The sequence below is a fragment of the Oryzias melastigma genome, linkage group LG15, assembly GCF_002922805.2.
Source record: "Oryzias melastigma strain HK-1 linkage group LG15, ASM292280v2, whole genome shotgun sequence".
Taxonomy (NCBI): Eukaryota; Metazoa; Chordata; class Actinopteri; order Beloniformes; family Adrianichthyidae; genus Oryzias; species Oryzias melastigma.
Genome location: NC_050526.1, coordinates 23,845,431 through 23,855,951, shown reverse-complemented (window position 1 = coordinate 23,855,951; position 10,521 = coordinate 23,845,431). Strand labels below are relative to the sequence as shown.

General features: G+C 38.8%; 2 protein-coding genes across 6 annotated transcripts in view; one reads left to right on the top strand and one right to left on the bottom strand.

Annotated features, from left to right (window-relative positions):
• Positions 1 to 799: 799 nt before the first annotated feature.
• Positions 800 to 10,244, bottom strand: znf451 (zinc finger protein 451). Of its 5 annotated transcripts, none has more exons than XM_024297872.1 (13): positions 10,107 to 10,244; positions 8,600 to 8,661; positions 7,928 to 8,011; positions 7,723 to 7,836; positions 7,278 to 7,389; positions 6,994 to 7,144; positions 6,771 to 6,897; positions 5,337 to 5,496; positions 5,074 to 5,221; positions 3,551 to 5,004; positions 3,399 to 3,473; positions 3,195 to 3,260; positions 800 to 1,756 (listed from the first exon to the last, which is right to left on the bottom strand). In XM_024297872.1, the coding sequence occupies exons 2-13, from the start codon at positions 8,654 to 8,656 to the stop codon at positions 1,716 to 1,718; spliced, it is 2,589 nt and encodes an 862-aa protein (XP_024153640.1). In that variant the 5' UTR covers positions 8,657 to 8,661; positions 10,107 to 10,244; the 3' UTR covers positions 800 to 1,715. The 5 variants fall into 5 exon arrangements, with proteins under 5 accessions (XP_024153640.1, XP_024153638.1, XP_024153639.1 ...); XM_024297870.2 differs by lacking the exon at positions 10,107 to 10,244 and adding an exon at positions 9,350 to 9,504; XM_024297871.2 differs by lacking the exon at positions 10,107 to 10,244 and adding an exon at positions 9,354 to 9,502.
• The window catches only part of dst (dystonin), a 92,473-nt gene continuing 92,183 nt past the window's right edge, over positions 10,232 to 10,521 (top strand). Inside the window, exon 1 of the mRNA XM_036215470.1 lies at positions 10,232 to 10,450. Within this exon, the coding sequence (XP_036071363.1) occupies positions 10,264 to 10,450 (187 nt within the window). The 5' untranslated portion in view covers positions 10,232 to 10,263. The remainder of the gene's footprint in view (positions 10,451 to 10,521) is intronic.

Below are 10,521 nucleotides of genomic sequence, written 5' to 3'. Positions count from 1 at the left end.
AAAAAAAAAAACAAGAATTAATGACAAATCCAGTCCCATTTTAGTTTCAAAGTTCAGCCTATTTTTTCCCACATCAAAATAATTCAAAGACAAGTTTATTTGTGTTGCACATTTGGTGTATAAAGAAAAGGCAAACCACACAAGGTTTAAAGTTGTTTATTTATGCTTTATATATGTTCGAAATAAAAAAGTGCTTTACATAAAATGTATTTAAAAGCATTTAAAAGTAATATTAAAGGAGTGATCATTAAAATAGAAAATTAAAAGATAAGAACCTAAAGTTCAAGTAAGCTTAAAGTAACAGCTAAACAAGACAGATGTAAACTTTTGAATAAAACTTTTAACTGTAAATTGCCTTAAACCATTGGTTGTGATGACTGAGATTGCTTTTATTATAACAGTTATTCTTAAATGTAGCACTAGCATTGACCATATTACCGAGGATAGTGGAAAATCCCAATGTGTTATCTTAAGTAAACATATAGGGAGAAAAAGAAAAATGTTTGTAAATCAACCCTTTTTGCCTTTTTTTTCTTAGTAAACTTTGGTGTTTAACATTAACTCCATCTACATGCTCAGATTAATTTTTCTTGCAGTTATGTGAGGAGGTAACTCACATGGGATTATATCCCAAAACTGAAATTGGTTCATTTCAAGCAATCAAAGAAATAATTAAAGAAGACAGACAAAAGAAATAAATATCTACACATAGATTTATCAAACTTAGGACAATTTGGTATGAAAAAAAAAACAGAAAATTAATAAAATAAAGTACTGATAAAATAAACTGTTTATTCAGTGATTTTTGTATGATTTATTTATACAATGTACAGCAACATATATACAGATGTGCTTAATAAAACTTTTGCATTTTTCCAGTCATCCATTTGTACAAGTGCTTTCATCGATTTACTTGGAAAAAAGACAAAGAAGTTATGAAACCAAGCCACCTTTAGGGGGCGCTGATGAGGCGACTGGAGCTTGTTACAGTTGATTTTACTGCTTTCATGCAACAGAGATGGATTCCATCTATTTTTCCTCCGTTTACCAACTAACAGGTCTGAAACAGTTGTTTTTCTGCTCTTCAAAAGCTTAAAATATAACAGTGAGGTACCAAAAAAGCATTTTCATTATTAAGATTACCAAAAGCAAAACAATGAACTAATTCACCAAAACAAACACAATATCTTGCTCTGTTATTATATCTTTATTAAAGAAAAACATTTTTACTGTAAGTATTTTTAAGGAAAACCGTTCTGTCCCAGTGTGGAGATTCAGTTACAGCTTTACACAACATTTTTTCCTGACAATTTTAAGTGTTAATCATAAAAGATCATTTGTTTAATAAAACGATATCTATTCATCCATTTCTGATTTCTGAACTAAAGAGAGCCCACATGTTGGTGCTGTAGTGAAACTAGAGAAGTGGAGGAGCGGTTGCTGTGCGGTCACGAGGTCAGCCCAGGCATCTAGCCGTGTCACCACAATCCTCCGTGTGTCAACATGTGACGCATAACTTCAATGTTTAAAACGTACGCCTACTCAGAAACCCTCAGCTTTAACTAACTTTAAAACATACCGTCTGTTACTGGAAGCGTCGACTTTAACAGAAAGTAAATCGTGAGTTTTATTGAATAACTCTAAAAACAATGACCTTGAGAGTAAAAGGTCAACATGACAGGTGAGCAAAAGGAACGAGTTCATTTAGAAAGCACTTAGAACTCCACAAGACTTCTCTGGAGAGCTTCCTCCAACTCTGCAGAGAAGGAAAATAAACAAGAAAAGAGATTAAAATGATACGACAAAATAAAACACAGTACATCTTAAAGGGTAACCAAATCCTAAATCAACTTTTTTTGTCTTGTTGATTGCTATAAATGGGGCTTTAAAAGTGCCGTCTGTTGATCATTGCCAAATTTGTGATAAGTTATAATAAACTTTTTTATTTCTTGAAAATATAGTAAAAAAAAAAACAAACAAAAAAAACACCTGTGTGCTGCCCCCTACAGGTTGAATCGAGGTTTTACATTTGAATTTTGTGATTAGTCAAACCGTTTAAGTCCCACATCCTTTCAAAATTCTCACATCATAATCTGCAGCTTCAGTAATGATTACAGTCCTGTTCCCAGCCTCACCCCATGACTGGATTTTAAAATTTCAACTGTGGGGGGAGTCAGCCTCCAACTTCCCTGTTCGGTAACCCTTTAAAGACCCACACAAATCATATTTCTATCTATTTCAAACACTTTCCCAGCTGTGTTTTAATTATGATTATGCCTTTTTAGGCAAAATTAGAAAAGAAAAAAAAAACTGTGCTTTTTTTCTAAAGGAAGTTTCTGCAGAGTGCCAGTAGTTCTTTCAAAATTTGGCTCAAAATTGACTGTTGGCGGTGAGAGACCCCACCACCCCTTTGCCTCGCCATTGCTAAGAGCTCGAAGCAGAGCCTGTGGCGCATCCAGTTTATTTTCTACATCACAAATACGCTTTTTCTTTTTAAAAACAGCCTTTTTGCATCTGCCTCTGATTAAATTTGAACAAAAAAGTGCAATTTTAAGCATAGTTTTTCTAATGGATGTCCTCAATCATCAGAAAAATGACACAAGAGCATGATAAAAAAACTAAGGCTGTCAAATTTAATGGGTTAATGCATGCGATTAATCAAAAATAATTAACGCCTTAATATTTGTTAATGGAAATTAATTATCCTTCACCAGTTCAGGCTTCCATGGCGTGCATTAATTTCTGATAATCCACCCGTTGTCAGGTATTATCCCGCTTAATAAATGGTCACTTACAAAATAAATAAAAATTCCATCAATTTTTAGTACATTATAATACTTTTTATAGAACTTATGAACAATTAGTTATTTAAAATTTGCCTCGTAAAACATTGTGATTAACCGTGATTAATCACAACCCAAAAACATGATTTTTATCAGAGTGGGTCTTTAAGATTCACATCTTTTTGGCATGTTGGCGGATCGGCGCTTTGAGCTGCCTCACGGAATGAAAAGGGCTTTATAAATAAAGGTTGATTTGCTTTGGGTCAGTTTCCAGTAAAATGATCAACAAAAAATATTGAACGGTAATTTTGAAAGTAGTCTAGTAGTAGTAGTTAAATAAACGTGCAGCAAGCACTTTATACTAAAATATTACTACATTTTCTGTAATTGCTTAAGAGATTTTTTTTTTACCTGCCGATTCTCTGGCTTCTTCTGCACTTATTGACTGAGCAGATTTCATTTCATCATCAGAGGTCTCTGTAACAGGAGACAAAACAGTATTAAATAGTATTCAATTAATTGTTTTGATTTTTTTTTCCCAAGTGATAAATTACTTTCTTTGTGTCACTTTTATTTTTTTTATCACATGCCGAGTGTTTTCCTTTAAATGTTTACCCATCGCAGTTGAATCCTTTTCGCTGTTGGTCTGATCTTCCTCCAAGAACCTCCCCAGAGTTTCATCTTCAATCTCTGTGTGTCATGAAAAACTAATCAAACATGCTGCAGTCAACAACAAATGCAAAAATCAAACTTCTTCACAAACGTACCGCCTTTGTGTGCTTTGACCTCCACTGCATGTATTATTTTCACATGAGTGGGCTCTGCCTCTGAGCTCCTCCTGGAGCTCCTGCAGGGCTCCAGTGTGCAGTGACAGTGATGATAGTGTTTATGGAAACTCGGAACACCCATAAAACTCTTGTGACACGTGTTGCATTGCACTTGGAATGTCTTGTCCAGGTTCAGAACTGAATGCTTTGTGTGCACGTGAGTCTTGATCTGCGCATACGTTGGCACCGACACGCTGCAGGGAGGACACGTGTACTGGCATCTCCCCTCTGCAGCCAGCTCTCTCATGCATCTGGTATAAACCTCTTTTGTCCTTTCCTTGCTGTGTTCTGAGGACATGCACGGGCATTCCTGTGGATTCATTGCAGCAGCTGGTTGAAGAACTTCGGCGTTGTCCATGCAGCAGTAATCCCTGCTGTGAAGGCTCCAGTAATGGTCCAGGAACTCCGCCTCTGTGTCCATCTGCATGCTGTCGCAGAGGCCGCAGAAATACCAACTCTTTATGTCCCCGTCGTGCTCGTTCATGCAGTGTCTCCTCACTGTGGACTCCTTGAAGAACTTCTGAGGGCAGTGTCCACAGACGAACCTCTGAAAGCTGTGGCTGCCGATGTCAGTGCAGTGTTTGTGGACGGCGGCTTCCGAGTCGAAGATGTCCTCGCACATCCTGCACATCCAGGTGAGGCCGCGGGTCACGGAGGACGACGTCTCCACGGTGTCCTGCTGGACTTTGCTGGAAGAGGTCGGAGCGGCTTCGCTGCTGGTGGAGGGTTTGGCCTCTGGAACATCGGGCACTTCTTGTTCTGCGATGTAAGTGTGTCCACTGTGAGCCTCTGACACATGAGACAGGATGTCTTCAAATCGGGGCATTTGGACTTTACACTTCCTGCAGAGGTACAGGAAGTTGGAGAGGTGCGCCCCGCCATGGAAGCGGCTCATGTGAAGGCTGGCTATGGAAGACTCTCCCATGAGTTTGCCGCACACGCCACACTGGTGGAAAATCTGGTTCACGGCCAAAACATGCTTAGTGGCCAGACCCTCCTCCGGGAACTGCAGACCGCACTCGCAGAACCACGCGGTCACCGAGGTTCTGTTACTGCTGGAATGAGAACCTTGACTCATCCTCTGGCGCTTAACTGAAAGTTCACCACAATCCTTCTCTTCTCGGGCTCTTCTTTGAGAGGAACCGCCGGCGACGTGGGAACGCCTTTGCTCCTGCTGTGCTCTATGGAACCTGCTGTACTGCAGAAGAGCTTTGGCTATCGTTTGATTGACCTCAACATCATGTTGCGCCGAGTCTTTGTGTTTCTCCATCTCAGCTTCACTGAAAAAGACTTTGGAGCAGACACTGCACTGTCCCTTCACCAGGAGCTGCTTCATAACTTCCACTACTGTTTTCTCCGCTTTGGCCACGGCGCAGCCTTGCCTACAGTACACACTGGAAAAGAAAATACAGAAAATGACCACAAGAAACTCTAAAACAGAGATCGTTGACATAGGGACCTACTTAAAGTGAGCTTGAGCCACTTGGTGTGACGTCAGCACTTTGTGACATAAAGAGCAGCGCACGGTGAACGCCGTATCCTTGCACAAAGCGATGAGACGGTTCTTTACATGCTGAGGGACAGGAACCGGCATCGCTGCTTCTTTGCTTTCTTTAAGTCATTTAAAAGAAAACAAGAACATTTCCTTTAAAAAATATATTTTTACCCAAATATTTCATGTTTTATTTATCGTGCAGGGTCGAATTCTAACGAGGACTTGCTTCACCTTTCAGAGCAAGTGAATGCGTGAAGTGATTTTTAGCCGACATGTGTTGAAGACACTCGTCTCTGAGGTTGAAGAGCAGGTAGCAGGCGGGGCAAGCGAAACACACAATCCGCTGATAGATCTGATCCATGCTGTGACCATCAGAACTGGACGAGGAGACCTGGATGTCAAACGACAATGAAAAACATTTAGACTCACAAATACTAAAAAGCACAAGTCTCTTTACCTGAAAGCTTCTGCGCAAATAAACAACACAAATAAACATATTTAAAGCTTTAAGGACTTTATTATGTTGATAAAAAATGAAGGTAAGATCAGAGCAGAAGTGTCTGAATAAAATCATAAATATGACGGAAATGTTTTTTAATTATCAGTGCCTGAAAGAAAAAAAGATTTGAGTGACCATATATATAATAGACAAAAATAAAATGTTACTTTCAAATAAAAGATTTAGCAGAATTTATTACACTTTTTTATCCTTTGTTAATAACTTGATAAGTTTTCACAGTAAAGATTTTGGTATTTTTAGACTAGTTTCTGCTTTCTCCTTCAATGAGCATCAATTATGACTTTCTACACAAAATTTCCGACAATTTCCTGTTTTTTATGCATTTTTGTGATTATTTACATTTCAGACTTCTTAAAAGCCCACTTCCATAATTTTTTGATATATTTTAAAAGCATTCTCAGTGGTCTTTTAATTCTGATTATGCCGTCCATCCATCCATCTTCTTGACCGCTTCTTCCCTTTCGGGGTCGCGGGGGTGCCGGAGCCTATCCCGGCTACTGAAGGGCGAAGGCAGGGTACACCCTGGACAGGTCGCCAGTCTGTCGCAGGGCCTCAATCACACACACATTCACTCCCACATTCACACCTAGGGGCAATTTAGAGTCACCAATTAACCTATGAAGCATGTTTTTGGATGGTGGGAGGAAGCCGGAGTCCCCGGTGAAAACCCACACATGCACGGGGAGAACATGCAAACTCCACACAGAAAGGTCCCAACCGGGATTCGAACCGGGGCCTTCTTGCTGTGAGGCGAGAGCGCTAACCACTGCGCCACCGTGCAGCCCCTGATTATGCCGTTTTTAGCCAAAATCCAAAAAACCTGTCCCTTTTCAGGACATAGTTTCTGCAGAGTGGCAGTAGTTCATTAGAAATTACCATAAAACTTTTAAATAAAATAAGAACCAAAACTCTTCCAACCAATCTCCGATTTTATTATTTTTTTAATTCATTGATATCTAAAGATGTTTTATTCCAGGTTTTAGTAGACTTTATAGTTAGTATTTTCCAACTGCAATTTCTGGGCAATTTTATCAGATGGTGTTTGTTGTTAATAAGAACCTTTCAAAACTGTTAGCATTTTTATTTATCCTCATTAAACTAAAACAAAATGATGTGGATTGTATTTTAAGGAAAATTGCTCCAACCTTTGACTCCAAATGTCTTCTCCAAGCTTCTTTGGCCTGAAACTGTTGACTGCAGGCCACGCAGGCGAACTGCTCGGATGGACTTCCTCTGAGACTGATCTCAGGGTCACACGGAGAATGGTCAAACCTGCACACACAGTTTTACTCAGCCGGTGAGTAAAATACTCCAATTTCTGCAAATCAAAAGCAGCGCAGTACAATGCCACGACTCAAGCGAGGTGACCTTTTCAAATGTCCATCAAGCAGCGAAGCGTTGTCATAGACACGCCCACAGTTGATCACAGGACACGTCTGTCTCGTGAAGTTGTTCCTCGGGAAGGAAGCGGACGGGAGTTTTCTACCCGAACCAGCACTGACCACGCCAGGTTTAACACCTGAAGGAACAGAAAAATCTTCCAGTCACAAATAAGATCAAAAAACATCAAACTATGATAAATAAAAAAATGATAACCTTAGTTATGTATAAGTTTGATTTACACTAAAGAAAGACAAAAATGTATACATCACCAGGCATCTTCAGCCACATTTCCACACAGCGTTTTGCATCCTGATTAACGCTGTTGGCAGAACTCACAGCCAGCTCCTGCTGACCGTGAGCTTTTTGTAAAATCTGTTTTTCCTGAAAAAAGAAACAACAACCTTCAGAACATAAAACTCTTTTTCTGCAAAGAAATTCTCTGATGAAGGTCATTTTAACGCATTCATTTTGAAATGACTCATTGAAACTGTTCATTCTAAAACTTCCCGTTTCAGACCACTAGGTGGCTCTGTTGCAAATGTAACTGTTTTAGTTTTTCTAGGTGACACTGCACAACACTTGAATATTGTATTTTGCAATTTACATTTCATTTATGCAAAGAAAACTAACAAATGAAAATGTGTTTTTTTTTTTGCTGTTGACCAAATGTTCTTTTCAAGAAATAAGAAAAAAAGAGAAATTAAAACATCTTACCTTGAATGCTCTACATTTCTTTGCTCTCTCCTTTTTCTCTATAGCTACCTGATGAGCCAGTCTGTCCAGAGTAGATGTGACATGCGCTTTATGTTGGCTGATTTTGTCCTCAATCTATAAATGGAAAAAAAAACATTATTTTACAAAAATGTAAAGATACTTATTCGCTGTTTTTATGAAGCAGACAATCTACTTAATCACAAACCAAGACTGGCAGTGATGAACATCCATCTTCATCACTATCGCTCAACAGATCAATGCAGTCTAACACTGGTCTAAGAGGCCCCTCCTGGAGGAAATAAAAAGACTCTATTCAACATCCAGAATCCAGATTTTGAGGAGTTAAAATTTTGATAATTAAATATTAATACATAAGTGGATAAACGATTACAGTGTTCTTAGAAAGAACTGACTTAGAGATTCAACTACTGCACCCTAAAGCTATTAGAATACAGAACTTTATACTTTAGCATTTCTATAAGAACATTAACTATTATACGTGTATTTTCTTTTTAAACAACGATAACTTTGACGAAAAAATAGCATTTTATAGAAATGCTAACATTTTCTATGGTTGCAAAAATAAGAAAAATTTGTATTAGCATAAGGGGACAATTTTCTATCATTTTAATATCTCAGATGGGTATACAATTATTGATACATTATTTATTTATAACAAAATAGTCCAAATGCATTAAAAGTAATCTGATGTGTTGTATCATTATCAGACTCATCAAATTCTAAATTCTAAGGAGCAAAAATAACTTTTTAATTGCTCTAAAACCCTATTTAAATTTTTTTCCCTTCCATTGCTTAAATTAGAAGCAGAAATAATTCAATTTCTATTAATCTAAAGAAGTATGTAAGTGTCACTCACAGAGACAAACTCCACTTCTTCCACCTCATCTTCCTGTTCTTGATTTGGAGAAGACATGTCGTCTGGAAATAAAGAGAAAAACAAGATGCAACTAGAAACTGCAGCTCAATTTAATCATTTATCCAAGATAAATAACAAATGTTTAGCTAAGTTTGAATGAAGCTTCAGTAAAGCACCAAACACTAGACTGACTCAGGATGAAACAAATAAGAAAACAAATAAACAGAGCACACACTTAAATAATATTTCTGTGAAGCCATAAAATGTTTAGTTAATATTTGCTGTCATTCACATTGGTGTTAAAATGTCGATTATTGCAGTACACATTATTACCAGCAGTGGCACTACTGAGATAGGAGCTGTCTTAAATGAGACAGAAGAAGAAAGTGAGCGCCAAAATGTTGCATTCACGGACTGGATTTCCCGAATGTAAAATTAGTTTTCACACACTGCTTGTCGACTGTACCATTGCAATTCTGCACAAAATGGCGTGAAGGTTAAAATATCTTTACGTTACTCCACCTAACTCAGAGTTCCGTCCAATATTATCTATTGGCTGAATAATACGTTTATTAGCAGCTTTAAAATCGCAAGCTAATAGCCCCCCATGCATGGCGATCCCCCACTAAGCTAACATTAGTTTAGCTGTCAGATGATTTTTCAGATGAGTGGCATGCAATTGACACACTAAAAACTACAGCTAGTAAATCTTAAATCAACGGATAAACTAATCCCAATATTATTTGTTACCAACTCCTCTTGTTGCTGATTTCTTTCGCTGTTGTAGTTTGTTAACGCTCAAGCTTTCATCAACGTCCCAAATGCTAGTGAATGCAGCAGCCAGTCTGGTCTCCTACGTCACGAAAGAAGATGCGTTTCTTTTGCAACGCAATGCATGCCAGACGGGCGGGGTATCAGTCCTTTTCCTAACTCAATCGAATAGAAAAACACTCCCCGCCCCTGTGTCATTGTGTTTACGGGCGGAAACGGGATTTTTGGTCAACGCATGATCTATTTTTGACCCAGTTGTTTGAGTCCACTGAAGTTTATATTTATTGAATGAGGAAATAATTGGGATGGTTGATATTTACTTGAGTTGTGTAAATGTTTTGCAAAAAATTATGCAAACAGTTTGTCTTTTGCTGTAGTATTATTGTGTAGTGAGGGTTCAAAACATTTTTTTTTAAATCTAACTTGATGCCTCCCTTTTAAGCAATCTCTTTTTATAAGAAATAGAGAAATAAATAAAATAAATAAATACATAAATAATCCCACAGTTGACCTTCAATTAAATGGGTTAATGGAGGACCTAATGGAGGTGGAATCATTAGTGATTGCAGAAGCACCTCCTGCAGACATTTCCTTTATAGCATCCTATCGCAGGGCAGAGAGACCCCGCAGCAGATTACTGCGATGCAGCCTGGGATAAATCTGCTGACTCTCCTTTGCCCTCGGTGAAATAAATAAATAAGTGAACCGTGCGTCTGTGCTGAGTCATGCATTGTACCTCACAACAGTGATATCAGTGGTCTGGGTTGTCCCTTTTGACTCCGGACGCTCCACGTCCGTGGCTGTGTGATGCTTCGAGCGTGTCAGCGAGCGTCTTTCTCCTCATCTGGAGCTTTAAGCGGTGCAGGAGAGGATCTGCTCCATATCTACACCCTATGATGATCGCTGCGGCGTTTTTGGTGCTGCTCAGGCCGTACAGTATCCAATATGTGCTGCTCTTGTTGCTGCTTCTAATCGGGACTATTGCGACTATTTTGTTTTTCTGCTGCTGGCATCGGAGGCTTCGTGATGGAAAGCATCCAATAAAATCTGTTCTCTCCGGCGGACGCTCCAGGAGCCGCGGTGAGTTTTGGCGCAGGCCAGCCGCGTCTTCTGCGTTTCCCTCTGATTTTAATTGACTGACAGCACATTTA